At 43.1% G+C, this 16,073-nt stretch overlaps 1 protein-coding gene across 1 annotated transcript in view; it reads right to left on the bottom strand.

Moving 5' to 3' along the window:
* Positions 1–16,073, bottom strand: part of PPP1R14A (protein phosphatase 1 regulatory inhibitor subunit 14A) — a 124,937-nt gene that overhangs the window by 19,961 nt on the left and 88,903 nt on the right. The window contains exon 3 of the mRNA XM_030220116.1: positions 7,527–7,559. Within this exon, the coding sequence (XP_030075976.1) occupies positions 7,527–7,559 (33 nt within the window). The remainder of the gene's footprint in view (positions 1–7,526; positions 7,560–16,073) is intronic.

The following is a 16,073-nucleotide window of genomic DNA, read 5'->3' on the forward strand; positions in this document are numbered from 1 at the left end:
ACTGTCTTGCTCTTATCTTCTCCTATATCTGCTCTCCCTCCAGTCCCTTTGCCTCAGATCTTCCCCTCTCTGACCATCATCTAATAATCTTCACACTTGAATTTCCTCCTGCCCAATCCCGTCCAATCTTACCCAATTTATCTAGGAATCTTCAGGCTATTGACCCTACTACCCTATCCTCCAGTGTCTTGAACCTCTTCTCTACCACTGCACCATCCAAATCTGTCAATGAAGCCATCTCTTCCTACAACACTATTCTATCCTCTACTTTAGACACTCTTGCACCTCTCATGCCCAGTCCTATAAGGCATACCAAACCCCAGCCTTGGCTGACCTCTAAAATCCGCTACCTACGTTTCCTGTGCCCACTCCGCCGAACGCCTCTGGCTTAAATCTTGTGCCCTTGCTGACTTCATACACTTCAAGTTCATGCTGACCTCCTTCCAATCTGCTCTTTTGCTTGCCAGACAGGACTATTACATCCAGCTAACTATTCTCTCAGCTCAAACCTTCAACTTCTCTTCACCACACTGAACTCTCTCCTCAAGGTGCCTCCATCTCCAACTCCCCCCTCACTCTCTCTTCAGACCCTAGCTGAGTTCTTCCATGACAAGGTTCAGAAGATAAACCTCAAATTCTCAACCAAGCCACCCCCACCTCTCCCTACCCTTGTCCATTCCCCTAACTCCCCAACCTCTCCTTCCTTTTCCTCCTTTCCTGAAATCACTGATGAGGAAACAACACATCTCTCCTCCTCAAAACGAACTACCTGTTCCTCTGATCCCATTCCTACTCACCTTCTTAACACACATCATTTCTCCTACTCTCACCCCTTTTACCTGTCATATCCTCAATCTTTCACTTTCCACTGCGACTGTTCCTGATGCCTTCAAACATGCCATGGTCACACCACTCCTTAAGAAGCCTTCACTTGACCCTACCTGTCCTTCCAACTATCGACCCATCTCCCTCCTCCCCTTCCTCTCCAAGATATTTGAACATGCTGTTCACCGCCGCTGTCTTGACTTTCTTTCATCTAAAACTGTTCTTGACCCACTCCAATCTGGCTTTCGCCATCTTCATTCAACTGAAACTGCACTTACAAAAGTTTCCAATGACCTGTTACTGGCCAAATCCAAAGGTCTCTATGCTATCCTCACCCTTCTCGATCTATCCGCCGCTTTTGACACTGTTGATCACAGCTTACTCCTTGATGCGTTGTCTTCACTTGGATTCCAGGGCTCTGTTCTTTCCTGGTTCTCCTCCTGCCTCTTGCTTCGCACTTTTAGTGTACACTCCAGTGGATCCTCTTCCATTTCTATCCCACTACCAATCGGTGTACCTCAGGGTTCTGTTCTTGATCCTCTCCTGTTCTCGAGCTACACTTCTTCCCTTGGCTCTCTGATAACATCCCATGGCTTTCAATACCATCTCTACACTGATGACTCCCAGATCTACCTCTCTACCCCTGAAATCTCAACCAGCATCCAGTCCAATGTATCAGCCTGCCTATCTGATATCGCTGCCTGGATGTCTCAACGTCATCTGAAACTTAACATGGCCAAAACCGAGCTTCTCCTCTCCCCCCTTTCTCTATTTCTGTAGATGGCACTCTCATTCTCCCTGTCTCATCAGCTTGTAACCTTGGGGTCATCTTCGACTCCTCTCTCTCCTTCTCTGCTCACATTCAGCAGATTGCCAAAACCTGTCGTTTCTTTCTCTATAACATCAAAAAAATCCGTCCCTTCCTCTCTGAGCACTCTACCAGAACCCTTATCCACACTCTATCACCTCTCGCCTAGATTATTGCAACCTGCTTCTCACCGGCCTCCCACTTAGCCATCTCTATCCTCTTCAATCAGTCCAAAACTCTGCTGTGCGACTCATTTTCCGCCAAAGTCGCTATGCTCACATTAGCCCTCTCAAGTCACTTCACTGGCTCCCTATCCATTTCCGCATTCAATTCAAACTTCTCTTACTGACCTATAAGTGCATTCACTCTACCGCTCCCCAGTACCTCTCTACTCTTCTCTCCCTACGCCCCCCCCTTGGGTACTCCGTTCCGTGGATAAATCTCTCTCGCCTGTCCCCTTCTCCGTTACTGCTAATTCCAGACTCTGTTCCTTTTATCTCGCTGCACCTCATGCCTGGAATAGACTTCCTGAGCTTGTATGTCTAGCCCCATCTTTGGCTGTCTTCAAATCCAGGCTAAAAGCCCACCTCTAACGCTGCTTTTGACTCCTAACCACTACTCACTTGCCCTGTACCCTTTTATCCCCACCTCTTTAATTCCCTTACCTCTTAGTTGTTCTGTCTGTCTGTCCTATTTAGATTGTGAGCTCTTTGAGCAGAGACTGTCTTTTCATGTATGGTATACAGCGCCGCGTATGCCTTGTAGCTCTATAGCAGTGATAAGTAGTAGTAGTAGTAAAATGTCTTAAGTCTGTCCAGTTTTGGAGTGAGTCTGGGTGACTGTTTCATAGTGGCACATAAGAGCCTATGTTGCCTTTAATAAAAATAAGCACCATTACATTTTCAGGTAGGTGTCCCGTTACAAAATATTACCCCCTTTGGGGTCAGTGTAGGGAGCTGTGAAGAGATGTGTAAAAAATAAATCTTTTGTCTATGTTGGAATTTAACTGGCATTTATATACCACTTTGTTCCAGCAGTGTTCAAGGGTTGAACACTTCTAAAGTAGACCTCAAATACCGAGCCATAGCTTCCTTCTGGAGTTTGTAAGATGTAATATGTGTAGGCAACCTAACCAATATCATGGGAGATTTCTGCATCTTTCTTCCACATTTGCTGGGTCTGACTGCATTTCTTGGGACTGACCTCTGATCAATGTTCTGGTGTTTACCACCATTTCCTTGCATCCAGCTTTTTGTCCATTGAATGGGAATATTTCCTGTATGGTGCCTTTATCCTCAATGCTAGCACTGCCCTCCTTGGGCAATAATTAAACCCAGTATTTCACTCCTCTTGGAGAGTTTCTATCTTCCCTGGTACTTAATTTTTGTATTTGGAGCAGGAAAATTGATACACTGGATAGGTTTTATCTGCTGTTACATTAAAATAGCAGCACTCATCAGTTCCACTGCTTCCAGGTTCCAGATAGTTTCCCTGATAAGGATCTTCTCTGGGCAGCAGCTTCATTCCATTATCCTATTTCAGAGGACCAGAATCAGGTCTCCTTGATACCTAATCCCTTCTCTAGGGCACTGTGTACCTTGAGGTACAGCTGAAAACCACACTAGCAACCCCTGTTTTTTATCTCCTTTCCCATAGCCCCTTACTCAGGGAGCCAAGGCTCACATGGGCTCCAGAGTAGGGCAGCCACCTACTTGCTTTGGACCCCTCTGGAAGAGGAAGGCAAGGGTCCTCCCTGAGCTGTTTTATACATCCTTCCAAAAGTTAAAAGATTCAATTCTATTAAGCTTTCCTGGAATTGACCACCCCCTACTCAGATTTGATTGGCACTTTCTGGGACAGGGGTCCAGAATGTTCTGCCTGCAAATACATAGGAAAACATAGCTTGGCAGCCTGCTCCATATACATTCCTGCAGTTGAGTGCTTTATTGTTTTTTTTTTTTTCACATCCATAGCACCTCATCCTCCCGTTTTTATCCATTCCCTTCAAAGCATGAAAATATTGTGGTTCTTCACATAAACACTAGCAAAAAGGAGTGAGGAAACAAAAGGAGGATGCCAAAGCTGAGTGATAGAAATCCTGTTTAATTTTTTCCAAATTGCTATAGGTGTTAAAAAAAAACAAAAAAAAAAAACAAAGGACTTGACATGGCTGTGTTTCGGCAAGCGTGCCTTTGTCAGGAGTCCTAGTGATGTAAAAATGCAATGAACGAAATAGTGATACAGCATCAGTTAAAAGCAGTACAAAGATTTCTGTCATCACACAGCTTTGGCTTCCTTATTTTGTTTCCTCCCTCTTTTTTTGCTGGTGTTTATGTATTTGTGAGGACTGGAGTTCCTCCTTTTGCTTTTTTTTTTTGTGGGTTCTTCATGCTCACACAAAAGGAAAACATGTCCTTACCAATACTGGCTGCAGAAGAATAGAGTTAACGTTTTACTCCTCTCCAGAACACACATTTAATATCTGGACTTTAAACACTGCACTTTGTCCAATTAACAATTACCATTAGCTTTAGATCTACACAACGATGTCTTCACATAAGCAAACTGCACAAGAACTCATGCAAACTTTCTGCAGAGAGTGGCCTTAATAGCACAGGAGAATGTGCATAAGGACTAACCTTTTACACTCTTAAAATCAGCCTGTCTACACATTGACAGGGAACTACTCAGAGTGGAGGAACACTCAATCCCTAGGAGCGTGGTCAGAGAAAGTCCAGAGAGTAAGGTGGTCTGGCTCTTCCAAAAAAAAAAAAAAAAAAACTAAGGGAGATGATTGCTCAATGACATGGTCTTTACTGAAGGTTCTAAAACAACTCAAACGACTCAACACAGCTGTTGTGTTTCAGCACCACTTCTGCTGTCAGATGTTGTATGCGTTCACTAAACTGAGAATAAACCTTATTTGTTTTGGCTGAATTTGACCTTGGAATTACCATTGTACAACCTGTATCATAAGACTCCTGAGGCACCTTAGCACCAAAACTCAGCGGCTGTGTCAAGTTGTTTGAGTTGTTTTATGACCTTCAATAAAGACCATATCATTGAGCAAGCATTTCCCTTAGTTTTCTTTGAAGAGCCAGCCCAGACTACTCTCTGGACTTCCTTTAAACATTGACAGGACCTACAAGAAGTTCCACCCTCAAGAGTTTAGTGCAGTTCAGTTCACACAGCTGTGTCCAGTTGTTTTGAGTTGTTTTATGACCTTCAATAAAGACCATATCGTTGAGCAAGCGTCTCCCTTGGTTTTCTTTGGAAGACCCAGCTCACCCTACTCTGACTGTCTCTAAACATTGACATGACCCGGAGCTGGGGAATTTCCTAAGAAGTTTCAGCCTCAAGTGTTTAGTGCAGTTCAGTTCATCCCAGAAAGAAAGAGTAGAAATGCAGCCATGTGGGCTCTGGATGAAATAGGGAGAAAGTTTATAGAACAAGGATAAAAGTTAGGATTAAGAAACTTACAGTTGAGTAAAGATAGTGCTGAGAAAACTTTGCAGTGATTAGTTTTGCTAATGGTACTAGTTTAAAAGCTAAATTTCTTTTGGACTCTGGTAATCAATAGAAATAAAACAAATTAAAACATGGAAAAGAAAATATGATGATACCTTTTTTATTGGACATAACTTAATACATTTCTTGATTAGCTTTCGAAGGTTGCCCTTCTTCGTCAGATTGAAGTAAGCAAATGTTGGTAGATGACAGTATATATAAGTGAAACATCAAAGCATTCCAGTGATAGTCTAACAGGATGGGGGTTGATAGGTGAGAGGCAGGAAGAGTCAGGTGGATGAGGGACAGGGAGATATGCATGGTGACAGGAGGGTGAGTACAATTTTATGGTTTATAATGGGACTACAAAACCCGGATCTTTGTTAAGTCCTGTCTGGTGGGTGTCAAAATATTTAATCATTCTGACTTCAAAGGTCTTACGTTCCTGTATTGTTTTAAAGTTTTCTTTCAGGATTCTCTCCATGAAATCACAGGTACAGTGTTCTGGTTTTGTAAAGTGCTGCCCCCACAGGCGTGACATCTTTATTGGTACTAGTATTTTTCATATGGTGTCCATGTAAATTAAATCTCTTCTTTAGCATCTGACTTGTTTCGCCAATGTAGCAGCCTTTGTTGCATTTTTTACACTGAATGCACGTGAAAGATTCCTTAATGTTGAATATTTTTCCTTTGTGAATGACGTGGGGTCCTGTGAAATGTTTTGGCATAGTTTGCAGCTGGATATATTGCAAGGATGTGTGCCATTCTTTTCTTTTTGAGTCTGTGTTGGGAGCTTACTTCTAATTAGCTTGTATTTTAAGTTTGGTGGCTGTCAGAAGGCCAGCACTGGTGGGGATGGGAATATCTCTTTCAGTAATTCATCCTCCTGGAGTAGAGGCTGCAGATCTTTTATGGTTTTCTTAATTTTTCCAGCTCTGGGTTGTATATCACTATAAGGGGGATTCTGTCTGTGGCTTTTTTTTTTTGTTTGTACTGTAGCAGATTTTCCCTGGGTGTTTTGAGGGAGGAGGCAATATTCTTGGAGATTATTTTGGGGTTGTAGCCTTTCTGTTCGAAGGATGCAGTCGCGACTTCAAGGTGTCTGTCTCTGTCCCCTGGGTCAGAACAGATACAGTGGTATCTTGTGGCTTGGCTGTAAATAATAGATCTTTTTGCATGTGAAGGGTGGAAGCTGGAGTTGTTGAGGTAGCTGCATTTGTCTGTGGGTTTCTTGTATATGGATGTTTGTATATATCAATCGCTGATTGAGACTGTGGTGTCCAAAAAATTGACTTTTTCTGGGGAGTAGTCAATTTTGAATCCGATTGTAGGAATTGTAAAATTGTTTCAGAGTTTCTTCCCCCTCAGTCCAAATCATAAAAATGTCATCGATGTACCGGTAAGTATTTTAGAGGTTTGGTCTGGTATGTATTCAGAAATGTCTCTTCCAACTCAGCCATAAAGAGGTTGGCATATTGGGGTGCTGTCCTGGTGCCCATCGCAGTGCCCATTATTTGTAGATAGATATTGTTAAAGCGGAAATAGTTGTGAGTTAAAATTAATTTGATTAGTTTTGTAATGGTTTCTGGTGAGTATTGATGGTCTGGTCCGGTGTGGATGTTTTTAGGAGTTTCTCAGATGCAGCTATGCCAGCCGCATGGGGAATGTTTCTATATAGTGATTCTACATCCATCGTGACCAGAAGGGTACATGGTGGTAATTGCTTGATATTTTCCCCTTGATATTTTGATATCATATCCCCTTTTGGACTCTGCAAACTACAGTCACTAACCATAACACTGAAACCAAGCCACAGACTGTTTGTGTCATCTGTACTTGTAGAGGTGGCATTTAGGAAGCTGTTAAGAGTCGTTTGCAGTAGAATAGGACAGCCTTCAATATTAAGGACATAAGCCATACTGGGACAAACACCACCCCATCAAGCCCAGTATCCCATTTGTAACAGTGACCAATTCCCAAGGATCTGGCAAGATCCCAATAGAGTATAACAGATTTTACACTGCTTATCCTAGAAATATATAGTGGATTTCCCCCGTCAGTCTTGATGACTTATGGACTTTTCTTTTAGGACCTTACCTAAACCTTTTTTTTTTTTTTTTTAAAGCATGCTAAGCTAACTTACCACATTTGCTGGCTATGAATTCCAGAGTTTAATTACACATTAAGTGAAGTAATGTTTTAATTAGTTAACAGTTACTACTTCGTAGCTTCATTGTGTGGCCTCAAGTCCATGTAAATTTGGAAAAAAGTACAAAAAAGTGATTGGTGTCAACCTGTTCCACTGCACGCGGTATTTTACAGTAGAGGACAATGTAAAACTAAAGCAAAATTAACATTAAACAAAAAAGAAAGAAAGTTAACTTACCTCCGTGTTGTTACTGCAAGACCTCAACAGGCTCTGCAAGGGGGGGGGGGGAGGAGAGGAGGAGAAAAATGTTACAGTGCTGCAAATGAGGAAAAATTGATAGCTCAAGGTGATTTTACTTAAGTGCCCAAACATATTTCCCTATCCCCCGAGGGCATAAGATAGAAGATACTAAGGGGGGGGGGGGGTCAAGTGATTTACCCAAGGTCACAGGCATCAGTAGGAGCAATAGGATTTGAACCCTGCTGCTCTAATCACTAGACTACTCCAATGTATTTGATAAGGATTATGTCCAACATACCATTTCACCAAGTCCAGTCCTGGAGTACCCCTTGCCAGTCAGGTTTTCAGGATATCCGCAATGAATATGTATGAAAGACTTGCACATAATGGAGGCAGTGTATGCAAATCAAGTTCATGCATATTCATTGTGGATATCCTGAAAATCTGACTGGCAAGGGGATACTCCAGGACCAGACTGGACTTGGGAAACAGATATACAGTATTGAGTGTAAAGCAGTGGTTCTCAACCTAGTTCTCAACACACATCTTGCCAATCAGGTTTTTCAGGATACTCACAATAAATATGCATGAGAGAGATATTTATGCAATGGAGGCAGTGCATTCATATTTCTCATGCATATTCATTGTGGAAATCCTGAAAGCCTAAATTGGACTAGGTTGAGAATCTCTGGTCTATGGTCTAAAGAATCAAGGACATCTTGCAATTTATGTGCACAGATGTTTTGAGAGAATACCACAGGCATACTGGTCTTTTATAGGTTCCTCCCCACCCCCAGCTCAGAGTACTTCAATGATTCTCAACCCAGTCTTAAGGACACACTCTACTAGATGAGTTTTCAGGATATCCACATTGAATATGCATAAGAGATACTTGCATGCACTGTCTCTATATATAAAACTCATGCATAGCCATTATGGATATCCTAAAAACCCAACTGGCTGTGTATGTCCTGAGGACTGGGTTGAAGATGGCAGCAGGATAAATATAAAACAAAAATCTAAACACTTCTGAAGTTAATGAAACATGCAAATATTCTCCTTGAGAAAGTGTTTTCCCATTTGTTAATCAGTGTCTAAGGTAAAGATGAAGTCAATGGTTTGGTGCCTTGGAAATAACCATTTGACTTCTGTAGACCCTTGTTTAAATTACATAAATGCTAAAATTCCTAAATGAACTCTCACAGTGTTACAAACAGTGGTGTGCTGGTAAATTTTTAACAGGCTCTCTCCGTGGTCCACGTCTGCGCCCCCCCCTCCCCCCCAAATTGCAGAGCTGGCTATACCTGGGGAGAGAGCCGGGGGGGGGGGGGCAATACATTATTCTCTCCAAGAAAAAAAAATTAAACGCTCCCAGGTTCCAATCTAATTCATGTTTAATGTGGGATAAAATGCCATAAATAAGTAAATAAATAGAAACTCTGAACGTTGAGCACCTGATTCTCATAACATGTCTGTTTTAGAAGCCCTTTACCAGGAGAAAAAAAAATTTCTGCACCAACAGGGTTAGGGTGTCCCTATAACCAGCCCTTCCAAATGACACACTATGAAAAGTTATTCCCTTATTATACTTCCTCTGTGTGTGTATGCAGAAGCAGACATGTTTGAAAATTCAACTTTTTAAAAAATATATTTAAAACATTTTTTTTTTTTTTACAGTATCTGGGGATCCACCCCACCTATTCGAGACCTCCTCCCTGCTCCCCCGGTGAAGTTATTCATTTATACTTCCTTTGTACACATCTGTATGCACAAGTCGGCATGTTTGAAAATACTCAAAAACAAAACAAAAAAAAATGTATCCTCCCTACGGTCCCACCCCACCTACTCCAGGCCTCCTCCCTGCTCCCCTGAGCCGCAGGGTCCCAGCACTTACCTAAAGACAGCCTCCCTGGTGGTCTAATGGATTCTTGGGGCCCAGGCAGGAAAGATCTCCAGTCTTTCTGGCCCGCTGCCTGCGCTGACCCTCCGCTGCCGCATCATCTTTAAAATGGCTGCTGAGACTTCCAAGGGTGGCCTCGCGAGAGTGGGATTCTTTCCTGCCCAGGCCCCAAAGAATCCATTAGACCACCAGGGTGGCTGCCTTAAAGGCTTTAGGTACGTGTTGGGACCTGTGGCTCATTGGGGGGAGGGGGGGGGGGGGAAGAGTCATCACAAACTGGCTCGCCCTGCCTCAACAACCGGCTCGCAAGGATGTCAGAAAAATTAGCAACCAGCCATGCCGTTGAAAATTTTCAAAATAGTACATTGAAAAAGCAGAATATATTTCATTCAGCAAGCCAAAAGATTTGGCCAAATTCCTGAAAGAAAAGGTTGACCTTTAATTTAGGGACTAAGGAAAGCCACTGCCTATCCCTGGTGGTATGTAGTATGATCTTGCTACTTTTGGGGATCTGCCTGGCACCTGTGACCTGGGATTGGCCACTGCTGGAACAGGATGCTGTATAGCGCTATACCAAATATTTTACTATTCAACTGAATACAAATAAAAATGATGCAGCTGAACATGAATAACGGTCATTGAGCTTCAACAAATAAAAGCAACATGAAATCAGATCTAGCATAGTACAGTCTCAGATTATTCTTTTTCTAACTTTAAATCACTATTTGGCCAGTTTCAGGGCACTATTCAGGGCCGAACTGAAATCAAAATACAAATATTTGTTACAACCCTACGCTGTGGTATACAGACCACTGGTTATAGAAGGCAACTTCTCAAAATTATTGGGTGTGCTAAACCCAATGGAAATAGTCTCTCCCTAGACAAAAGCAAGGAGTTTCTTTAATACTGGGGGTGCTCAAGCACCCACAGAGCTCGCTCCTGTGCCTCGAGTCTGACCCAGTATGGTAATCATGTTCTTAGAGGCAAATTTTGCATTAGGTTAACCAGTCGAGGACAACACACTTTGAACATAAGAGAAGTCATACTGGGTCAGACCAATGGTCTATCTAGCCCAATATCCTCTTTTCCAAACAGTGGCCAAGCCAGGTCACAAGTACCTGGCAGAAAATCAAATCATGGCAACACTCCACACTACAAATCCCAGGTCAAGCAATTGCTTCCCATGTCTGTCTCAATAGCAGACTATGGACTTTTCTTCCAGGAATTTGTCCAAACGTTTTTTAAACCCAGATACGCTAACCACCGTTTCCCCATCCTCTGGCAAAAAGTTCCAGAGCTTAATTATTGAGTGAAAAAATATTTCCTTCTATTTGTTTTAAAAGTATTTCCATGTAACTATCTCGAGTGTCCTACTGTTTGTACTTTTGGAATGAGTAAAATCGATTTACTTCTGCTTGTTCTACACCACTCATAATTTTGTAGTCCTCAATCATATTTCCCCTAATCTGTCTCTTTTCCAAGCTGAAGAGCCCTAACCTCTTTAGCCTTTCCTCATACGAGAAGAGTTCTATCCCCTTTGATGGCCGCTGAGAGACTGAGCGGGGCCTGAGGCAAAATAGTCATCACTGCCGCTACCCCCCCCCCCCCCCTCCTGCCCAAAGTACCTTGGCTGGCCCTGCCAGCTACAGGCAGCACTGCTCCTTCCTCTGCCCAGTCTTGCCTGCCCCTGCTTTCCTCGGGTTCCACATGCTCACTCTCAAAATTGAGAATGCACGGCCTGAGGGCCCAGCAGCTGCTAGGTAGGCAATGCAAGGGGGGGGGGGCCGGAGCTGGAGTTCTCTCTTCTGATCCTGTCGGGATGTGATCACCCGGGACCCATCAGGAGCAGGAGTGAGAGCCCCGTATGTCGCCCCCCCTGGAGGCTCGGGGAATTCTGCCCCCCCCCCCCCCCCCCCCCCGCTCAGCAGCTATGTCCCCTTTATGATTTTGGTTGCTAGTTAGTCCATAAAATGTGCCACCTGCCTCGAAATATGGAGTTACCACTAATCCAAACAAAGATCTGTGTTGGCTAATTACACCAGTCTGTCAGGAAATTCCCAAGATGTGCTAGAGGAGCTAGAAAAAAATTAAGTGCTTCCCGAATTTGTAAGTTGGTATATTTGAGCAGTTTTACTATTCTATTATCATAGGGTGTCACAGGCTCTTCCTAGCTTAAGTGGATACTTTGACTTCTTGCATTGCTATAGCTGTGTCCTAGAGGTGCTTGACATTTTAATTATGCACTTAACAGCAGATTTAACATCTTTGGACATTTGTATCTCTTCAGTTTTGATCTCAGAGGCATGGCAAGATGCTCAAATAAAAAAAAAGTTACCATTTTGGTTTGCTAACCCTGATTTTGCTTTGAGGTTAAATCCCTTGAACAGCAAAAGGAAGCCATAGGTGGGGGTTGATCCCCAGAACTTAGAAACATCTGATTTAGACCCTTTCCCCACATCAGTCTAGGAGAAACTCCAGATTGAAGTCTGCACATGTCTGTCCATAGGCCTTTGCTGAACTTGGGATACAACAGGTCCTCCCTTGAACATAGAACATAGTCACTCCATCTAGCTTCCTGGCTCTGTAGGGGCTCCTGAGAGGGTGTTTCCCCTTTGAGCATTGAGAGTTTGCACCTACATATGACAGCATGCTTGAGCTAAAGGGTCTTATCTGGGTTGCTGATCATTTGTTGGAACCAGAAAGTTCTCTCCAGAAGTCAGTCAGCGCCACTAAGACTCCAGCTCCACATCTTTACAGTCCCTTCCTCTTGGATCCTATGTTATTCCCAGATAAAGTTCTCATCTCCACCTCCAATGGAGGCTGTTCTGTGGGGCATAGCCCTGCCACTGTTGTGTGCTCTAGAACTAGACCGACCAAGCTTGAACCAAAATCCTATGGCACAGGCCTATTACAGTACGATTGTATTAGACCAAGGACACTGACCAGCTTGGATGAGTCACCAAAAAAAAAAAAAGGGGGGGGGGGGGGGACGTGGTTTACCTTATACCAGTCGCTTTGGAGCAGTGCATCTTATTTTAGGATATAGACAAATGCCATGGAGAACTGCATTATTGGTGCCAATACCATCAATTCCAATTAACCAATCCCTTTCTCCTGTTCATGTTTTGATGACTGATAATGCAGTATATATGGCTGTGCAGAGATACAGTTCCGTTAGAAAGAGGAGAATAGAGATCCATCCCTCTTCCTTCTCCCACTGGCTCCAACTTCCACCTGACTGAACTACCATCTGAAGATGTTCCCAATGACATTTCCATGTACGGGTTGTAAGGTTGTTCTGATCACTTGATCGGGGATAAATAGGTATATTTGCCATGAGTGTGTGAACCAAGAGACACTGTGCTTATCTTCATTAGACAACAGTATTAGCAATAGGAATTTTTAAGAAGCTTTAGGATTTTGCTGCTTACTTGCTAATTAAGCATATTTTATGAACCTCTGATGGTCAAGCTTCATTAGATAGGGGGTGATTAGCCATTCCCTAGACATACAGCCATTATCTAAATATCCCCTCCAGATCCATCACCCTTTCAGTAACAATTATTTCTGTAGAACAAGCCGTTAAGCCCATTAAAACGGGCAAAAGAAGCACAGTCAAGAAAGTGGTCGGAGCCCCGCCAGGTGCAGTTGAGCACCCGCCCAGGAAAGTTTGCAGAGGGAAGCGCCGGCTCCCAGCCCAGCCTGCGGTCACAGCAGCAGCTGATCGGACCTGTCGGACTGTGCCTTGGAGCCGCTGTCTGACGTTCCCCGCCCCATGCTCGCCGGTCACCCGCAGCTGTGTTCCACTTCCTGCCTCTAAGAACGTCAGGAGAGGTGTGACGTGCCTTGCATGTGCAGCACGTCGGTCACTCTTCATTTATATAGTAGGATATGAGCCTACCCACCTTTCACCTTCATCTTATGACCTCTGTTTTAGGAGTTTCCTTTCAACTGAAGTAGAGGAGTGTGGTAGCCGTGTTAGTCCACTCTTAAGGTTATCAATAGAAATCAAACAAAATAAAACATGGAAAAGAAAATAAGATGATACCTTTTTTATTGGACATAACTTAATACATTTCTTGATTAGCTTTCGAAGGTTGCCCTTCTTCGTCAGATCGGAAATAAGCAAATGTGCTAGCTGACAGTGTATATAAGTGAAAACATTCAAGCATTACTATGACAGTCTGACATCCTCCCACCCTGTCAGACTGTCATAGTAATGCTTGAATGTTTTCACTTATATACACTGTCAGCTAGCACATTTGCTTATTTCCGATCTGACGAAGAAGGGCAACCTTGGAAAGCTAATCAAGAAATGTATTAAGTTATGTCCAATAAAAAAGGTATCATCTTATTTCCTTTCAACTGAAGAGAGTCTCCCCGCCTCCTGTGCATTTAAGGGTCTAAATCTCTCCTTGGTGCTTTTCTTCCCAGGTATAGGAAGCAGCCCCCTTGTTGGCTGGGGCAGAGGGTTATTCCAGAGAATATTTGCACTCCTAACTTAAGTAACTTGGGGCACACAGATCATAAATGGGTTCCCCTCTAGTGAACTGCTACCCTTGTGGATGAACATTAATAGCACTAAAGAAAGCAGGAATAAAAGGAATACAGGGGCTCATTTTCAAAGCACTTAGACTTACAAAGTTCCATAGGTTACTATTGAACTTGGACGTGGAGGTGTATTTTCAAAGCACTTAGACTTACAATTTGTCTTTATCTTAAAGACTCCTTTTAATGGGCACTCAATTCACTACTGAAGTACAAAAGTATGTTACATAAAAATACAAATTGTCCCTAAAATCAATGCAAATTGGCTCAAGTATCACTTCAGCAGAAAAAAAGGTTCTGTCCTTTGAGTCATTTCCAGCACGTCAATCTCCTACATTATGCTTTGAGTATTGTCACTTCACTTGTGTTGCTCTGTAGCCCTCTCCTCCTGAACTTAGTGTATGTTAATCTCTTATCTTAAGTTTGTGCTCTTATCCCTTGATGGTGGTGTACATATACATATGCCTTGTGTTCTGTGTTTGCTGAGCGTTTAAGTTTTTTAACACTTAAACACGTTAAGGATAAGTCCCTGGGTGGGTTATTACAGTAGTAGGCATTCTCCAGCTTCACTTCAAGTCCCTTCCCTGCTTTGGGCTCAGAGATCAGCTCCATATTGTGTTCTGATGTTCAGGATCCAATTTCCCTGTGAGTAGACCATCCTTAGGGCACCTTCAGAGGGGCAGCTTGAGTCAGGCTGACACCCTCCCTACCCAAACAGTTCACTTAATGAGAACAAATTTCCTTTGCTCCAGAGGACAGCCAAGTGTAAAGCTGGCAGGCCCTTACTTTATTCCTTCCTCTCCCTTCCCTTAGAGCAGGGAACTAGGGCTCTGCTGGGACCCTGGGTGGGCTTCCCTATGAGTGGAGTAGTCGCATAATGGTTAGAGCAGCAGGCTGTGAACTAGGGGACCACTGTGGTTCTTTATATTGAGGCAATCGAAGTTTAAATGACTTGCCAAGGTATAGACAGGCTGTGAGCCCTCAAGGGATAGAAAAATGCCTACTGTACCCAACTGCTTCAATAGCTTCAGGCAAAATATAAGAAACTAAAACACTGTTCCTCTACATGCTCCTTGTTGAATACTCTAAGGGAGGAAGACCTGGCTCAGCTCCTCCCTGGCACTGAGGTTTATATTTCCTTCAAAAAAGTTCAAGTTGATACTGTTGGGCCATTTCAGGTTTAATTGGCACCTTGAAAGTTCCTCCTGCAACTGCATAGGAAGGTACATTTGTAGTCCTGCTACACATAAAGCATATGGAAAGACTTGAATCTTTGTATGATGAAAACCATTGACCATTTTAGTAACTGCCCTCTAGACCAATTATGTTTAAATTTGAAGGTGCAGTGTACTCCAAGTAAAGTCTCCAATCGTTTTAACAAGTCTATAGGAGACACTAACAGTGACCTAAGGAAGTTTAAAAATCTGAGATTGATCCAGCAAAGATAAATTACTCCAGGAGGAGTACACTTAAACCTATGCCATAAAGTTCTTCAGTTCCATCAACTGTCTTAAGAGGACCTAATCTGGAGGTTTGACTTGTGTCCGAGTCTGGTATGCAAGTTGGGAAGTTCTGAGGTTTGTGACTGATAAAAGGCTCTCAAGATAGTAAAGATAGTAAAGATAACCTACCTCCTACCTTTACTTTCTAGAGATTTGTCTGAAGTAGTTGGTAACCAGCAAGGTCCTATTTGGAAACCTTGAACTTTAGCGTTCTTGAGCCAATAATTGGAAGTCAGCTCTTGGTTACCCTTTGGTGCTGGAGCCTGACCACAATATTGTTCTTAGACTGCTTCAGACACTTGATCAAGTTCTGTGGTTCTACTAGTTGCATGTTCCCTGATATTTCTCACTTGACCCAAAGCCAGGAGAAGGAATTTCCTGGCATTACAGCTGAGGGTTCTGTCCCTGGATGAGGAAATTTCAAAATGAAAGACTCATTGTTTGATTCCTTATTAGGCAGCCAACTCTGGAATGCCCTCCCTAGACCCATCCGATCAATCAGTGATTATCTACTCTTCCGGAAATCACTAAAACCCCATTTGTTCAAGCCTTTCCAAATGACCCAAACTAACTCTATGAACCCATCTGCCCAAC

The sequence above is a fragment of the Microcaecilia unicolor genome, chromosome 11, assembly GCF_901765095.1.
Source record: "Microcaecilia unicolor chromosome 11, aMicUni1.1, whole genome shotgun sequence".
NCBI classification, from domain to species: Eukaryota; Metazoa; Chordata; class Amphibia; order Gymnophiona; family Siphonopidae; genus Microcaecilia; species Microcaecilia unicolor.